The following is an 18,653-nucleotide window of genomic DNA, read 5'->3' as shown; positions in this document are numbered from 1 at the left end:
TCACTACTTAATGAATCAAGATAACATTTTAACCAATCTGTTGCACCTACTGTTGAAGGGCAAACACTATCTAGCACTGCACAGTTAAATGAATCTGCGACTAACCTTTTCATCACAGGGCTAAACTTCCTTGTGACCAGTACAGTTTTTTCAGATTCATCATTATCTTCATCCAGTTCCTCAGAATTCTCTTTGTTATGTGGAGTTCAGAAGATTGAGAGGGGATCTTATTGAAACGCATAAGATTCTGAAGGGGCTTGACAGGGTAGATACTGAAAGGATATTTCCACATGGGGAAATCTAGAACCAGAGGGCACAGTTTCAAATTAAAGGGTCTCCCATTTAAGATGGAGATGAGGAGTAATTTCTTCTCTCAGAGGGTCATTAGTTTTTGGAATTCTCTTCCCCAGCGAGCAGTGGAGGCTCAGTCATTAAATATATTCAAGGCTGAGTTAGACAGATTCTTAATTGACAACGGAGTCAAGGACAAGCAGCAAAGTGGAGTTAAGGCCACAATCATATCAGCCATGATCTTATTAAATGGCAGAGCAGACTCAAGAGGCCAAATGGCCTGCTCCTATTTCTTATGTTCTTATGTGTCATTTCGAGGACCCTGCTTCTCTGCTTTGGGCATTTCACCACATAATGATACCCCGAGTTACACTTGAAGCACCTATTAACTGCTCCTTGGGTATTCCTGGGATTCATTCACTTATTATTGCTGTTCCAATTCTGTCCTCTGCTGTAATAGCCAGATCTGCTAATGGTGCTTTCATCCTCAATCTGCCTGTCTTTAATCCTTCCATTGTATTGACACCTGCACCCAGTATCTGGACCATTTCAAAACCAGGCAATCATTGCATCCTCTATTTTTTGTGTCACTGCTGAATGTTCCATTTGTTCCACAAAAGCTTAAGAAAATGACAGTTTCCCCAGGAATTTCTTCAAGGCAGCGGACATCTGATCTAAGCAGGTCTCCCCCTCAGAGAACTGAACACCAGTTGGAATCAGTAGCCTGTCCATATGAGACAACTTAGCACAATTGAGCAATTTAAATTCTAGTACTGATCCAGCAATCCCCAAATTGAATTTTGTCAATCTTTCATACGATCTGGTAAAGTCCATGATTTGGTCATTCATCTGTTTTTCAAAATCTTTCTTGTAAATTTCATCTAAGAGTTCTAGTACAAGGACCTAACCTTTGTCACTATCCAACTGATGGGTATCCAATTCTGATTTTACTTCTTGTAGGAAGTGACAACGCTAAGGCCATACCTTGTTTCATCTTTGTTAGGGACGTAACCCGTCTCCACATATCCACTTCATTCTTCCACTGGTCATATGGCTCAGACTCCAAGAACGTCCGGGGGTAATCATAATCCAACAGTTTACACTTGTTTTCTGCCATTTTCCACAAGGCAGCGTTTGCTGACAACGCAACCACTAGGTGGCGCAGTACTGGCAAATGCAGCCTCATCCACTGAAACATCACTGTCTGTGGTGTCAAGGCAGCTGCCAGTAATAAAGATGGCACTGCTCAATTTATCACAAAAAACAAATCCCCTCAAGGGCTTCGGCGGCTCATTACCCACTGCTTCTTCAGGCGGCGTGGGGGTGGGGGGAGTCATCAGCCGAGTTGGGGGGGGGTGGTGGAACGGCGAGGCCCGGAGAGAGTGGCCGGGGTGCTTGGTTCGGGGGGAGGGGGCGGGGCGGAGGTGAAGCAGGGTGCGAGTGGCTGAGCGGGTGTGGGGGGGGAAGCGGCAAGGCGAGGAGCAAGTGGCTGGGATGGGATGGGGGTGGGTGAAATGGGGTGAATGGCTGGGCTGGGGGGGGAATGGGGGTGCAAGCGGCAAGGCTGAGAGCGAGTGGCCACATTCCAGCACATGATGACGTTCTAGAGCGCATGCGCAAATTAGTCCTGGCAAGCCGGGTGCTGACGAAGCTGATGCATGCGCAGCACCATACTGGGAGGAAGAAACCCATTCCCAACCTTCCTTTCCTCTCCAACGTCCTTAATCATGTCATTGTCTCCCAAATCCATGCCTATCTTTCCCAGAACAATCTCTCCAATCAATTTTCTGCCCCTGCCCCTGTACCAAAACAACTCTTATCAAAGTCACAAATGACACCCTATGTGGCTGTGACAAAAGTAAACTTTCCCTCCATGTCCTTCTCAAAATGTCTGCAGCCTTTGACACAGTTGCCCACACCATCCTCCTCCAAAGCCTCTCCACTGGGTGAGACTGCTCTCAGCTGGTTCCATTCGTATCTATCTGATCGTAGCCAGAGGATCATTTGCAAAGGCTTCTATTCCTGCTCCCACACTGTTACCTCTGGTGTCCCCCAAGGATCTATCCTTGACTCTTCCTATTTCTTATCGACATGCTGTCCTTCGGTGACATCATCTGAAAACACATCATCAGGTTCCACATGTACACTAGCGACACCCAGTTCCACCTCACAATCTCTTGACGCCTCCATGGTTGCTAAATTATCAGACTGCTTGTTTGACATCCCGTACTGGATGAGCAGAAATTTCCTCCAGTTAAATATTGGAAAGACTGAAGCCACTGTCTTCCAGCCCCTGCTACAAACACCATTCTGTAACTATGGAATCCATCCTTGGCAACTGTCTGAGAGTGAACCAATCTGGTGGCAACCTAGGTGTCAGATTTGACCCCGAAATGAGGTTCAGACCACATATTTGCACCGTCACTAAGACCGCCCATTTCCAGCTCTGTAACATCGCCTGACTCCGCCCGTCTCCACTCATCTGCTGCTGAAACCCTCATTCATGCCTTCGTTATCTCTAGACATGACTATTTCAACGCCTTGGTTGGTCTCTCACATTCTACTCTCCGTAAATTTGAAATCATCTAAAACTCTGCTGCCCAAATCACACCAAATCCCATTCCTCTATCACTGCTGTGCTTGCTGATCTAATTAGCTCCTGGTTAAACAACACTTAGATTTTAAAATTCTCATCCTTCTTTTCAAATCGCACCATGACCTCGTCCCTCCCCATCTCTGTAATCTGCTCCAGCTGCACAATCCTTCAAGATATCTAAACTCCTCTAGTTCTGGCCTCTTGAGCATCCTCAATTTTAATCGCTCCACTACTGGTCACCGCTCCTTCAGCTGCCTGGGCCCAAAGCTATGGAATATCCTCCATAAATCTCTTCGCCTCTGTACTTCTCTTTCCTCCTTTAAGACACTCCTTAAAGCTTACCATCTGACCAAGCTTTTGGTCATCTGCCCTAATATTTCCTCGGTTTGGTGTCAAATTTTGTTTTATAATGCTTCCATGAAGGAGCTTGGGATGTTTTATGATGTTAAAGCATTATATAAATATAAGTTGTGAGGAGGAACATGGGATAGAATGAGTGGAGAGGGGAGAATTGATAGAATGAGCTGAACAGGGATGTATTTTTAATGCAATTCATCATTGTTATTTTCTGCATAAAGGGGTGTTTTCTAATGGAGATGTCGCTTATCCGAAAGTGAATGTAACGTAGACTATTAATCACTACAGTGTCTGCTTTGCCGCATGAGATGAAACGATAGAGGCGGCTTATGGAAATTTGCTGTGTGAGTGTGAATGGGCAGAGTAAAGCCTGTCTACCCGACCCGATCCCAACCAAACCTGACTACATGTGTTGGGTTCGGGTCGGGTCGATATTCTGTGTCCAGCATTCGGGCTTGGATCGGGTCGGGTTGGGCTGGACTGTACTGTTTTGTTTTGTATTGTTTGCTTTTAAATCTACATTTTGATGCAACTTTTTTCTGTACTAATAACATGTTTGATATTTTCAGGTTGGATTGGGCATGAAAAAAAATTAAAGGACTCAGGCCCGGGTCAGGTTCATGTTGGCTGTGGTCGGGTCGGGCCCGGGTTGGGTTTTAATTTTATACCGGAGCCAGACTTTAGGGCAGAGTTTTAATTTGAATGTGTTATGTTTTACAGTCAGGACTGTAATACAAGCCTGGTGCGAGCCTGCTGGAATGAGCTGTTCACCCTGGCCCTGGCACAGTGTTCTCAGATCATGAACCTTTCCACTATCCTGACTGCTATTGTAAACCACCTGCAGAGCAGCCTGCAGCAAGGTGAGTGCGGACTCTGTCAGAAACTAGGAGTATTAGCTGCAATTCCTGAGAGCACTTTCCTGAGTTCAGTCTGTTAAATGAAGGATCTGACCTGTTGCTGAGAGTTATGTTAAGCCCTGGGTTTCAGCTGCTCTTGCAATCTACCTGCACCCCTTCCATCCCCAACAATAGTGACTGGGGCCCATTCCTGCAGGACTCTGATCACGATGTCCAATTGCACCCACCTGATTCCATCCCACCATCTATTGACACTGGGCGTGGGCAGGTGACCATGTTATTGCGGACCAAGCATCAAACCCCAGGCTCCAGAATTGCCACTCACCCTATTGCTCTCACACTTGCCTCGCATCCCAACTTAAAATCGGGGCTTTAATCGCCATAAAACAGTGTATGCTGCTTCACGTTAAAACCCACGACTCCCTGTTGTCACATTGTCATCCCTTTTTGTGCCAATATTTTCCATGACAATTCCTACATAGGCATTTTTACTGGAAAATACCTGTAAATTGGTCAGTCTAATTGCACAGTCTAGCATTGGATGCCTTCAGTTTTCCCGAAGAGAGAAATATTGAGGTCAGGAGAAGAGATAGAGACAGGAAGCAGGGGAGAGGCAGAAAGCAAGGGAGGAGACAGTCAGAGGGAGAGAGAGTGGGATTAGGGAGGAGAGAGTGAAAGGGTGAGACAGTTCGGCAGAGAGACTGGGGTTGCTGGAGATACAGAGAGAAGGACAGGGAGAAGGATTAGGCCCAAGAAAGAAAGAGACCAAGGTCACAGGAGGAAAAGGAGAGCTATGGGGCTGGATTTTACCAGCCCCCCCAACGTTGAGGGTCATGGCGGGGGAGCCTGGAAAATACTTCCGGGAGAGGCCCACCATGAGCCACGATGCCAGGAAGGCCCCGTCCCCTATTACCAACGGCGGCAAGGCCTCGTGGCACTTTTTGTTGGAAAATACCTGTAAATTGGTCAGTCGAATTGCACAGTCTAGCACTGGATGCCTTCAGTTTTCTCAAAGAGAGAAATATTGGGGTCAGGTCATGGCAACTTAATTGAAATATTTAAATAAATTCTTAATTCATACATAATTACTTACCTCATTGCGATGGCCGTCCAATGCCGATATTCCTTTTGGAGACCCCGTGGTGGCACATTGGTGGGGAGGAGTAAAGTTTTCAGGGCAGGTAGGGGGCAAGAAGGGAAAACAGTTGCTTTTGGTTGAGGGGATGGTGGGAAGGGGTTAAAGGTCAAAGTTGTTACAGTTCGGGGGGAAGTTCAGGATCGGAGAGAAGTTTTTTGGGGAGAGAGGGCAATTAATAAACTGATTTGTCATGGGGGGCTGGGAGAGGGGGTTGGAAATTTGAATAAAATTTTAATTTTTTAAAAAACTGTCTCTTTAAAAATTTAAATGTCTCAGAAGGGCTCGATGCCCTCTAAAAATGGCACAACGCCTTAGAAGTGGGGACGGAGCGACCGCCCCTCTACGTCATCGTGGGGGGGAGCCGATATTCCGTCCCCTCCATGTAAATGAGCTAAATATAACAATGACTCAGCGGAACACATCTCGCGCATGCACCCAGCCGTTTTTGGAGGTCTGTGACTGGTAATTTCAGGGATGGGAAATTTCCCATTGGTTTCTTCTTTACGACCAGACCAGCTTTAAAAAAAATCGCAACTGTTAGTTTCACAGCTGACAGGTTCTGAGAGCAAGACAGCGGCTTCCGAATTTTGGACAGCTTCGTGGTTTTTCAGTGGGTTCTGATTTTTCTTTTTAAAAAGCCCGCCGGAAAACCACAAAGGTGTCTGAAGTTTGGAAGTGCTTTATCTGCTCTCAGCACCTATATGCTGTGAAACTGACAGTTGTGATTTTCTTTGTAAGTTGGCCACACGAAGCTGCTCTGCTGTCAGTTCCCACTCTCAGCAACAATCAGAGAGAGAGAGAGAGTGGCAGAGAGGGGGGACACAGAGAGGTGGACAGAGAGAGAGGGGGCAGAGATAGAGAGAGGAGGACAGAGACAGGGAGACAGAAAGGGGTACAGAGAGAGAAGGGGGATAGAGAGGGGGAGACAGAGAGTGCAGGGACGACATGGGGGGAACAACACAGAAAGAGGGGGCAACACAGGGGGAATGGCACAGAGGGAGCAGCGAGAGAGAGAGGGGAAACGACACAGAGGGGGAGGGAACAATATGGGGGGGGAACAGCACAGAGGAGGGGGAAAACACATGGGGGGGACACAGAGAGGGAAGGGAGAGAGAGACACACACAGAGAGACAGACAGACAGAGAGAGGAGGGACAGATGAACATCGATCTGCAATAATACGCATCGCCAAAACAAGTATGCAGGCAGACATTGACTACTTGTGCAAGAAAAAAAATACCAGCTATCTCACGAAATCAGTGTCCAACATACTGATGAGAAAGTGAGTCAATAAATTAGTCTTCCCATTTAAAACTTCACAAAAATGCATATTTGTTGTTCTTTTGGTTAACAGCAAGATACGTTTTTAATGCCTTTATCTTTCTGAAATTGTCTCACTGGTCCTGTGTAAGACGAAAATTATAATGTGGCCTCCCGCAAGCGAGAAGGTTGGACACCCCTGCTCCAAGCCTTTATCCTTGGTGTTTTAAAATAACTTAGCAGCTAGATTATTTGAAAGCACAAGTTTGAAGGCTGGTGTTATGTAAATTCATTTTAAAATGGGAAAAGTCACTTATGGAATGTCTCAATTTCTACGCTGTGGTACGCATTACTTTCCCTTGCAACACAAGCTCAGTGGCATGTTGAAAGTTGCTGGACTTTTACTTCTGTATAAATGTTGCAATTCCGCTGCTATCCATTTGGAATCACATTGTTCCAGAACTTGATTTGACGGGAAAACAAATCCAAAAACAAAACAAATTCCTTAACAAATCCATGCTGCATTTGCAGTTTTAAAAACTGTTGGGGAAGCCATAGTAAAAATTTATTATGTTTCAGTGACCATGTTAGAAACGGTCCTTAACTTTTTTTTTTGCTGCAAATTGGATTAAAGGGCAGGTTTTACAAGTCAAAGATTAGTAACTGCAATGTGCATAATTTACTATCCAGTTTGAAGACCTATAACCTGAGTGGCCAATGTCATTTCAAAGTTGTCTGTATCATATAAGTAAATGACTTTAAAAGTACACTTTTGCCAACAGGTAATAGATTTGGCTTGGACATAAATTGGTTAGTCTGGAGTACGATCTTACAGATAGTGGCTAAACGTTTTGTAACTGAATAATACATGCAGTAACAACTGATCAACATTTTGCAGAAAAGCTTTATGTTAATAATTATCTTGTCAGAGTTGAATTGGAATCAACAGTGACTGAGATACAGACATAAGTGAATTTAAGAGAATCACTTTATTGGAGGAACTGAAGGGCGCTCTTTATTTGTAATTGTATTTATCTAATTTTGTCACTAGCTTTAATGAGCAAATGATATTTTGTCCATGAGGGATTCTGTTGTTTCGATTTTAGAATCCAGGACCTAGTTTAACTGCCTGTCAAGATGAATAAACTAGTCTTGGCTGTCTTCCATTCTCTGTCCCTTCCTGTCCCACTCTGCTTTTCTGTTTTACATGACTCTTCTGAAGTACTATCTGCTCCATCCTATAAAATTCTCCTGATTTGGAGATCACCGACCTTTTGTTGGCTGCCCTGTCTTTGGACACACTTAAAAGCAGGTGGAGAAGTTGCACAAACATCGACTATCACCGGTTAAATTGTCTTATGCCAACAGCAGTGTCAGAAATGGTCAGTCTTCCTATTGCTGATTTTTCTACTGCTTCACCTCAATAACCACAATAACAATCCTCTCCTTGGGTTTCCTGGTTAATTGGATGGATTTGCACTCCTGACACAGTGTGAATACACAGAGGTCACCCAATAAGGTCCATCTACCACTCTGTGACATCGTGTAGCTAGCTCTATTCTGTCAACAAAACTAATTTGCATTGACATTGCATACTGTTTTGCTTGCTAGCTAGCTAATACTGTTGTGCTGCTCTCCATTAATGTTTGTATGTTTAGCTACTTTATTTATAGGGAGAAATGTGTTCTAAACCAGACTGTGTTTTGATGGCATTAGATTGGCTATATACTTTATATGCAGATTAATTGCCCCCATATCTATGTCCGTGGTGCAACATTTCGGTGCCTATCCCTGACTCGAGCCTCGCTTCACCTGATTGCTGCACTTGGTCTAGATATCTGAGAAATGTTAGCACCATGTGCTGACTAAAAATCTACTAATGGTTTTATATATATATAAAACTTTATTTCCTTTTGAAAGGAAGTTCAACTGGTAAACAAGGACTGGAATGCAGGTTATTTCAAGGAAATCAGCAGGGGGTTGACCTCAGAACTACCCTTTGAGTGATAAGAGAGAATGTATGACTGGGCATGTGACCCGTTTCAGGAAGCTATTGGTTTCAGTTTGAAGCTTTAAAAAGCCAGTAAGTTTGGACAAAAGGAAGGCATTTGAATTTGATCTTGACCTGCCTGGAGATCAGAAGAAGCCCCCAAAAAAGTATTACCTCTCTGTAAAGGAATTCTGCATCTCTTGAGAAGAAACCCTGTATTTCAAATGTGGCAGATTCCTATTGCCTTCTGTCTCCAAAGAATCACTGCATCAAGTGTGGTTCCTGTTGCCTCCTGCATTTAAGAAATCCTGAATATTGGAAGAAACCTTTTATGGCTATACTGCTGCTGTAAGAACTAAAAAGATCCTTGTTGCTGCACACCTGATGGAAGGCCTTATGTGAAGTCTTCTACTGTTGAAGTTCTTTGACATCTACCTATCACAGACTGTTCATCAACCTCGCCTGGAAAGACTTTGAGTGGCGTCCAACTATTCGACTTTGGGACATCTCACCAAACCGAAGAACTTCCTTCCAGATCATGACAGATTGGGTTTTTTATTATTCCTGTCATTCCTATGAAATAGCTGTAAACCAAAATCCCTTTTTTTCCGGTTAACGGGTTATTTTGGATGTATGTCCGTGTGCATAAGGGCTAGGGAAAGTAAGGAGCTTTAATATCTCAATTCGTATATAGATTTACTTCATTATTAGTTAAGACTTGGTTTTATAATAAACAGTTAATTTTTGTTGTTGATTAAAGAAACCTGGTTGGTGTGCTTTATTCTGGGACAAATAGAGTTTGGAATTGGCAATTTTGGTAAGTGGGAAAATTTATTGATATGCAATGACCCATGAAGAAGTGGGACTAAATTAACAGTGCACTCCTCTCACCTCAGTCATAAATATGTATATAAAACATATATATTGCTGCCAGTTTGAGGCTGTCATTGAAAACTGTTGGCCATTATACCAATTGTTTCTGATGAAAGGTCGCAGACCTGAAATGTTAAATCTTTTTCTCTCTCCACAGATGCTGCCTGACTTGATGAATAATTCCAGTATTTTCTGTTTTTATTTTATATTTCCAACATCCACAGTTTTTTGCTATTGTACCAATTGCACCATATGTTTCACTCATGTTTCCATTTTTGTCAATAAGCCAATTCACTTTAATACTGATATGATTCAGGCATCCGAGCTTAACCTTCTAACTAGGGGCCATGGAGCAGTTCTGTAAATTTTTGGTGTGATGGAAGGTCTGACAAATGGCACAATCCCAGGTGGGGTTGGGATAGGGGGGATGGGGGAGCCGGGTGAGGAGCATAGTTTGGCTTAAATCAGATCTTTATGATCTGTCCCCGTTACCTCCTGTTCAATGGTGGAGGGGAAGGTTTGTTTCATTGGCCTGTCTGTGTGAGGCATTCCACCCTGGGATTCCCACTCAGCTCACACCTGACACACCCATTGGGGAAAGGCTTGCTGAAATTAAATGTACCGGGCTGGCAGTAAAGGGAACGCATTGGGTAGTTTCCAGAGGAATGGATTATGTTTAAAGCTGCCCTGTGCTTAATGAGCAGCAAACTGAAATATTTACTACATTTCTGTTCAGCTTTAGCCAGGTCTCTGTTTCCTTCTGTCACATGCTTGAGCTTTTTATGAAAGGAGAGCCCCCTGACAACTCCACCCCCCGCAACAACTCCTCCCCAACCCCGACAACTCTCCCCCTGACAACCCACCCCGACAACGCCCCACCTGACAACTCCCCTCCGTTAACTCCCCCCGATAACACCCCCCGACAATTCCCCCCGACAACTCCCCCCCTGATAACTCCCTCCCCGACAACTCCCTCCCTGACAAACTCCCCCATCCCCCCGACAACACCCCCCGACAATTCCCCCCGTCAACTCCCTCCCTGATAACTCCCCCCGACAACTCCCCCCTGACAACTCCCTCCCCGACAACTCCCTCCCTGACAACTCCCCCACCCCCGACAACACCCCCCGACAATTCCCCCCTGACAACTCCCTCCCTGACAACTCCCTCCCTGACAACTCCCCCACCCCCGACAACACCCCCCGACAATTCCCCCCTGACAACTCCCTCCCTGACAACTCCCTCCCCGACAACCGCCCCCCCTTGACAATTTCCCCCAAAAACTCTGCCCGACAATTCCCCCTGACAACACCCTCCTGACAACTGCCCCCCACCCCTCACCCCACCAAGGGTTGTAGGTCGGAGAAGGGGGCGAGGCTATGAAGGGATTTGAAAACAAGAATGGGTATTTTTACATCGTGATGTTGCTTAACTGTGAACTGTGCAGAGGGAAATAAGCAAACATTTCCAGACACCATCAACCCTCACACCACATCCCACGATCTGTTGATAGGATGATTTGAAAGCCCAAGAATTCCTTGTTTCGGATGTCAAGTGTGGCATGATTTTGGGATACCAGTGTATTGGTACTGATGTGATTTATTGTGTAAGGCAGCTAGCATGTGGATATTACTTGGCAGTCATTTTAGGTCAGAGAACACAGGAGTGATGTTTCAACGGGACTTGTTGAAAGTTAGAATACGAGGGCAGCAGAGTTTTGGAAGAGCACAAGGTTATGATGGGTGCAATATGGGAGACTAGCCAGTGTGCATCGGAATAGTCGAGTCTGGAGGTAACAAAGGCATGGATGAGGGTTTCAACAGAAGAAGAGCTGAGGCATGGGCGAAATTAGGTGATGTTACAGATATTGTCAGAGGGGATTGTCAGGGGAGTTTGTCAGGGGGGAGTTGTCGGGGAGGGAGTTGTCAGGGGGGAGTTGATGGGGGGGTTGTCAGGGGGGAATTGTCGGGGGGTGTTATCGGGGGGAGTTGATGGGGCAGATATGTGATTGGAAACTCACCTCAGAGTCAAATATGATACAAAGCTGCAACACTGGCATCTACCCGGCAATGTGGAAAATTGCCCAAATATCTCCTGTACACAGAAAGCAGAACAAATCCAACCCGGCCAATTACCGCCCTATCAGTAAAACTGTCAATCATCAGCAAAGTGATGGAAAGTGTCGTCAACACTGCTATCAAGCGGCACTTGCTCAGCAATAACCTGCTCGGTGACGCTCAGTTTGGGTTCCGCCAGGGCCACTCAGCTCCTGACCTCATTACAACCTTGCTCCAAACATGGACAAAAGAGCTGAACTCAAGAGGGGAGGTGAGAGTGACTGCCCTTGACATCAAGGCAGCATTTGACCGAATATAGGATCAAGGAGCCCGAGCAAAACTGGAGTCAATGGGAATCAGGGGAAAACTCTCCACTGGTTGGAGTCATACCTAGCACAAAAGAAGATGGTTGTGGTTGTTGGAGGGCAATCATCTCAGTCCCAGGACATCACTGCAGGAATTCCTCAGGGTAGTGTCCTAGGCACAACCATCTTCAGCTGCTTCATCAATGACCTTCCCTCCATCGTAAGGTCAGAAGTGAGGATGTTCGCTGATGATTGCACAATGTTCAACACCATTCGCGACTCGCCAGATACTGAAGCAGTCTTTGTCCAGATGCAGCAAGACCTGGAAAACATCCAGGCTTGGGCTGATAAGGGGCAAATAATATAACTGCCACACAAGTGCCAGGCAATAACCATCTCAAACAAGAGAGAATCTAACCATCCTTGATGTTCAATGGCTGAATCCTTCACTATCAACATCCTGGGGTTACCATTGACCAGAAACTGAACTGGAGCAGCCACATAAATTCTGTGGCTACAAGAGCAGGTCAGAGGCTGGCAATTCTGCAGCGAGTAACTCACCTCCTGACTCCCCAAAGCCTGTCCACCATCTACAAGGCACAATTCAGGAGTGTGATGGAATACTCTTCACTTGCCTGGATGAGTGCAGCTCCAACAACACTCAAGAAGCTCGACACCATTCTGGATCCACCGCTTTCAACATTCATTCCCTTCACCACTGACGCACAGTGGCAGCAGTGTGTACCATCTACATGATGCACTGCAGCAATGCACCAAGGTTCCTTCCACAGCACCTTCCAAACTCGTGAGCTCTACCAACTAGAAGGACAAGGGCAGCAGATGTATGGGAACACCACCACCTGCAAGTTCCCCTCCAAGCCACATGCCATCCTGACTTGGAACAATAACGCCGTACCTTCACTGTCGCTGGGTCAAAATCCTGGGACTCCCTTCCTAACAGTACTGTGGGTGTACCTACACCCCAAGAACTGCAGCAGTTCAAGAAGGCAACTCAGCACCACCTTCTCAAGGGCAATTAGGGATGGACAATAAATGCTGGCCTGGCCAGCAATGCCCACATCCCCTGAATGAATAAAAAAAGTGTCCAGTTCAGCCCCAGACTGTTGGCAGGGAGAGGATTGGAGTCAGTATCTAGGGAGCAGAGTTTGGAGTGGGTACCGAATACAATGGCTTCTGTCTTTCCAATATTTAATTGGAGGCAATTTCTGCTCATCCAGTACTGGATGTTCATTAGGCATTTTAAAAACTAACGACAGTGGAGGGGTCAAGAGAGGTGGTGGTGAGGTAGAGCTGGGTGTTTTCAGCGTATATGTCGGAACTGACACTATGTTTTCAGATGATATCACTGAGCGTCAGCATGTTGATGAGAAATAGGAAGGGACCAAGGATAGTTCCGTGTGGGGGCGCCAGAGGTAACGGTGCTGCAGTGAGAAGACAGGGCATTGCAGGTGATTCTTTGACTGTGAATGAATAAACAAGTACAGTCCCACTCAGTTGGTCAATGCTGGACAGTTGTTGGAGGAAAATGGTATAATCAACCATGTCAAAGGCTGCAGACAGGTCAAGAATGATGAGGAGGGATAGTTCACCTTTGTCACAGTCATTTGTGATTTTGCTAATGAACGTTTTGGTGCCTTGACAGCGGCGGGAACCAGATTGGAGGAATTCAAACATGGAGTTCTGGGAAAGATGGGCATGGATTTGGGAGGCAACAAGGAGTTTGGGGAGGAAAGGAAGGTTGGAGATGGGGCGGTATTTTGCAAGGACACTGGGGTCGAGGGCTGTTTTTTTAAGGAGAGGGTGATGATGGCAGATTTAAAGGAGAGGGACCAACACCTGAAAAGTGAGAACCATCAACAATGTCAGCGAATATGAGGACCAAGTGGGGAAGTTCGGGTAATCCGCATTTTAGTGGGAATAGGGAGCAGGAGGTGGGTCTTATGAACAAGATGAGCTCAGAAAGGGCATGACGGGAGATAGGAGAGAAACTAGAGAAAGATGCAAGTTTAGGGCAAGAGCAGGGGGATATTTGGCTTGATGGCCTAGGGGTTGGATGCCTCTGTCTTCGCCTCTTCCTCAGCTCATCTGCTGCTGAAATTCTCCTTGCCTTTGTTACCTCTAGACATGACTATTCCAATGTCCTCCTGGCCAGTTTCCCATCTTCTACCCTCTGTAACCTTGAGTTCATCCAAAACTCTGCTGCCTGCATCCTAACTTGCGGCAAGTTCCATTCACCCATCATCCCTGTGCTCATTAACGTAAAGCCTTGATTTTAAAATTCTGATCCTTGTTTTCAAATTATTCTATGGCCTCGCCCCTTGATGTCTCCTTAATCTCCTCCAGCAGCCTCCTACAACCCTCCAAGATCTCTGCACTCCTCAAATTCTGGCCTCTTGCGCGTTCCCAGTTTTAATCATTTTACCGTTGGTGGCCGTGCCTTCAGCTGCCGAGGCCCTAAGCACTGAAATATCCTCCCAACACCTCTGCACATCTCTAACTCTCTCTCCTCCTTTAAGATGCTGCTTAGGACTTCTTTGATCAAGCATTTAGCTGCCTGACCTAGTATCTCCTCCTTTAGTTCGATGTCAGCTTTTGTCTGATTATGTTTCCTTGCAGTTGCTTGGGACACTCTACTTTGGTTCTTCGAAAATTTTTAAAAATGTCCATCTGCCCATCTGTTTCTGATGCTCTCAGCACCAAGCACCTTAATTCTCTTTGAAATGGGCTTTCTTATCCAGAGACAGGCCACAGGTGTTAAGGGGGAAAATGGATTAGAGCATCCCCTCCTGCTGGAATTTCCCTGAGGCACTGACAGTATTGCACTCCTGTCCAAAGGGAACAGAGGAAAATTGTACATGCAGCTTTTGTGAGGTGGGGCCTTCTTGTGCTGTTTCCATCTGAGGGGAAATCCTAATGCTCCTGATTTCCCAGTTTGTCACCCTAATCTTAGCTCCCATCAACTGGTAGCAAACTTGTATTTGAAGCTGGTTTCCTGTTATTTTAACTGACCCTGATTTTGTACAAACTGCAGGTTACCCAAGTGTGGAGCCGAGTTCCCCGGATGGAGTTGTGACCTCGTTGGAAGAGCCCAATGACAGGAAGCAACAGGAGGGACGGTCAGGGACTATTGCAGGTACCTGACATCTAGTGGAGCCTCTCACACTCCACTCCCATCTACCCACACAGCAATTTCAATTCAATCTTCACCTATTTTTCTTTATTTTTTGACTGCACTTAGTTATTACACGGGCTAATGTAGGACCTGCTTGCTAAGAGTCACTGCTCCTTCACTTCAGGAAATCCTGCAAGCTCAGAATGCAATGGATTTAAGACTGGAGTAAAAGCAGAATACAGAGATAAAACCAAGGTCTCCAAATCGGCAGTGACCACTGCTCCAGTTGACTGGCAGCTCTTGGAGGCAGGAGCTCGTCCCTTAAAGGGACATCGTGCCCAACAGCGGGATATTGCCTGCCCGCCATGTAATTGCAATGGAGGTCCGATGAGGGCCGAGTTGGGGTCTCCCCCCGCCTTCCATCCCGCTGCCAGGATCCCCCGTTGCCAGAACAAAATTCAGGCTCCTGATGTGAGTCTATTTATATTGGCTCTCTCTAGTGGCTCGGGCCACACATATATACACACACACACACACACACACACATAGACATACACACACACACATAGACATACACACACACACACACACATACACACACACACATAGACATACACACACACACACACACACACATACACACACACACACACAGACAGACATAGACATACATAGACATATACACACACATAGACATATACACACACACACACAGACACAGACATATACACACACAGACATACACACACACATAGACATACACACACACACACACACATAGACATATACACACACACACACACACACACACACACATAGACATATACACACACACACACACACACACACATAGACATATACACACACACACAGACATATACACGCACACACACATAGACGTATACACACATACATAGACATATATACACACACACACACACACACAGACACACACACACATAGACATATACACACACACACAGACATATACACGCACACACACATAGACATATACACACACACACATCTGCACACACACACAGACACACACACACAGACAAACACACACACAGGAGATTAAAAATGGAAGCTTACAGAGTGAAGCACATGTTACAATGCTGAAACTTATACTGTCTTTTGTGTCAACAAAACCAAACTAAACATGGTGTTAGAAGTGGTGGATTTCATCGCAAATATGAAATTTTAGGACATTACTGACATATTGGGAGCAGAGATTTAGCATATTGCCGGATTCCGGCACCACAGCCAATGCGCTGCAAGGAGAATTCAGAGGTGAACTGGAAAGTTTTTAAAGGATCCTGTCAAGATTATGTGGTGGCTACAGAATTGGATAAGAAGCCAAAGACAGTCCAGATAACTACCCTGAGAGCTGTAAAGGGTCAGGAGCGCAAAGAGAGGTTGAACGCACTTGGAATGAGTGAGGATAATGCAAAAGAATCAAGCAAGGTACTTGACAAATTATCTGAACATTTTGCACCTGTCGGAATGTTTTGTATGACAGATACATTTTTCATATTGCCAGCCTGCTGCCAAATAAGTTGTTGACCAGTTTGTGGTCCAGTTGAGACAGCTGAGCCCTGCTAGTTTGGTACGCTACTTGACACGATATTGAGAGATAGGCTGCTGTTGGGATAAACAGGCTGAAGCCAGATTGTTTATAGAGCAGGATACAGTATGTGATCTCAAGAAGGCTATCACAGTACTTGAAGTGAGTGAGGCTGCTCATCAGCAACTCAAAGTTGTTGGAGGGTAAGAAGAGGTGCACTACAGCCAGGACAAATTACCTTCCAAGCCCAAGACAAGGTCAGCAGCCTCCTCAAAGCAAACTTACAGCATGAAGAAATGTCAGCAAAAAACATAATGCAGCCAAAGAAGCCACAAGGTTTCCAACACGTATCGCAACTGTGGAGGAAGTCATGGAAAGGATGAGAAAATTGTCCAGCATGTGGAAATGTCTGCAGGAAATGTGATAAGACGAACCAATTCTAGGCTGTCTACAAAAGGAAAGCTCTAGCATTACATCAAGTACAGGATGATGACAGGTCAGACTCAGAGGGTGAGACATATGCTATGGAGAAGGTCGGAGCTCTCCATATTCATGACGAAGGAAGGAAATTGACCATACCATTAGTTTGCAGCATCATGGAATAAAAGGGTTGGTAGCAATATGGAAACAAAATTGGCTGAGTGACAGGAAACAAAGAGTAGTGCTTTAATGGATGTTTTTCAGGCTGGAGGAATGTTTGTAGCAGGGTTACCCAGGGATCAGTGTTGGGACCCATGCTTTTCCTGATATATATTAATGACCTTGGTGTACAGGGCACAATTTCACAGTTTGCAGATGATACGAAACTTTGGAAGCATTGTGAACTGTGGGGAGGTTAGTGTAGAACTTCAAACGGACATAGACAAGTTGGTGGAATGGGCATACAAGTGGCAGATGAAGGTCAATGCAGAGAAATGTGAAGTGATTCATTTTGGTAGGAAGAACATGGAGAGACAATATAGAATAAAGGGTACAATTCTAAAGGGAGTACAGGAGCAGAAGGATCTGGGTGTATCTGTACATAAGTGATTGAAGGTGGCAGAAGAGGTTGAGAGAGCTGTCAATAAAGCACGCGGTGTCCTCGGCTGTATTAATAGGGGCATAGAGTACAAGAGCAAGGAAGTTATGTTGAACTTGTATAAGACACTAGTTCGGCCTTAGTTGGAGTATTGTGTCCAGTTCTGGGCGCCGCACTTTAGGAAAGATGTGAAGGCATTGGAGAGAGTACAGAAAAGATTCACGAGAATGGTTCCAGGGATGAGGGATTTCAGTTATGAAGATAGATTGGGGAAGTTAGGACTGTTTTCCTTGGAGAAGAGAAGGCTGAGAGGTGATTTGATAGAGGTATTCAAAATCATGAGGAATCTGGACAGAGTATATAGAGAGAAAATGTTCCCACTCGTGAAAGGATCGAGAACGAGTGGGTAGATTTAAAGTATTTTGTAAGAGAAGCAAAAGTGACTTGAGGAAAAACTTTTTCACGCAGCGAGTGGTTAAGGTCTGGAATGTGCTGCCTGAGAACATGGTGGAGGTAGGTTTAATTGAAGCATTCAAAAGAGAATTAGACAGTTATATGAAAAGGAAGAATGTGCGGGATTATGGGAAAAAGACAGGGGAATGGAACTGAGTGAATTGCTCTTTTGGAGAGCCATTGTGGAACAGATGGGCCAAATGGCCTCCTTCTGCACTGTAACGATTCTGTGATTCTGCAATGTCATCTCATTCAGGCCGTTGTGAGACTGACAAGACAAGACACCCAACGCTTAGACCTGGCAAGACAAAGATTATACTTTATGATGGAACTAGTATTCCTGTAGAAGTAGAGTGTGATCTTTCCTGCCAACATGAGGATCGTGTGTGCAAGGTCACTTTCAAGGTACTTTCAAAGTAGATGTGCAAAGGATGCTTCTTCTGTCAAGCAAAACATCACTCCAGATGGGATTGATTACAATAAACACCCCACAGACCTGGAACAGTTAACCAGATGGGAATAAAGAATGTTGTATGCTTGGTTTATCTGCTTAATATGCTTAGTTAGTCTAGCTTAGAGAGATTACTGAGTCTTCTGTACTTTGAACATTAACTCTTTATTACATTCTAACTAGGTACAGCTTTACACCAGTCTGTGTGACTTCTCTGTGTGACATGCGAGTCTCTGTCACGTGATCTCTTACATCATCATGGTGGGAGGTATTCCTTACACTGGCGCAATCATTAACCCTTTCAGACC

General features: G+C 45.3%; 1 protein-coding gene across 4 annotated transcripts in view; it reads left to right on the top strand.

The window, feature by feature from the left end:
* The window catches only part of nr2c2 (nuclear receptor subfamily 2, group C, member 2), a 542,318-nt gene that overhangs the window by 469,743 nt on the left and 53,922 nt on the right, over window positions 1-18,653 (top strand). For all 4 annotated transcript variants that reach the window (XM_068051311.1, XM_068051312.1, XM_068051310.1 and 1 more), the window contains 2 exons: window positions 3,965-4,104; window positions 14,776-14,877. In XM_068051311.1, the coding sequence (XP_067907412.1) occupies window positions 3,965-4,104; window positions 14,776-14,877 (242 nt within the window). The remainder of the gene's footprint in view (window positions 1-3,964; window positions 4,105-14,775; window positions 14,878-18,653) is intronic.

This window comes from Heterodontus francisci, chromosome 19 (assembly GCF_036365525.1).
Source record: "Heterodontus francisci isolate sHetFra1 chromosome 19, sHetFra1.hap1, whole genome shotgun sequence".
In the NCBI taxonomy this organism is placed as follows: domain Eukaryota; kingdom Metazoa; phylum Chordata; class Chondrichthyes; order Heterodontiformes; family Heterodontidae; genus Heterodontus; species Heterodontus francisci.
This window is presented reverse-complemented; position numbering and strand designations above follow the sequence as displayed.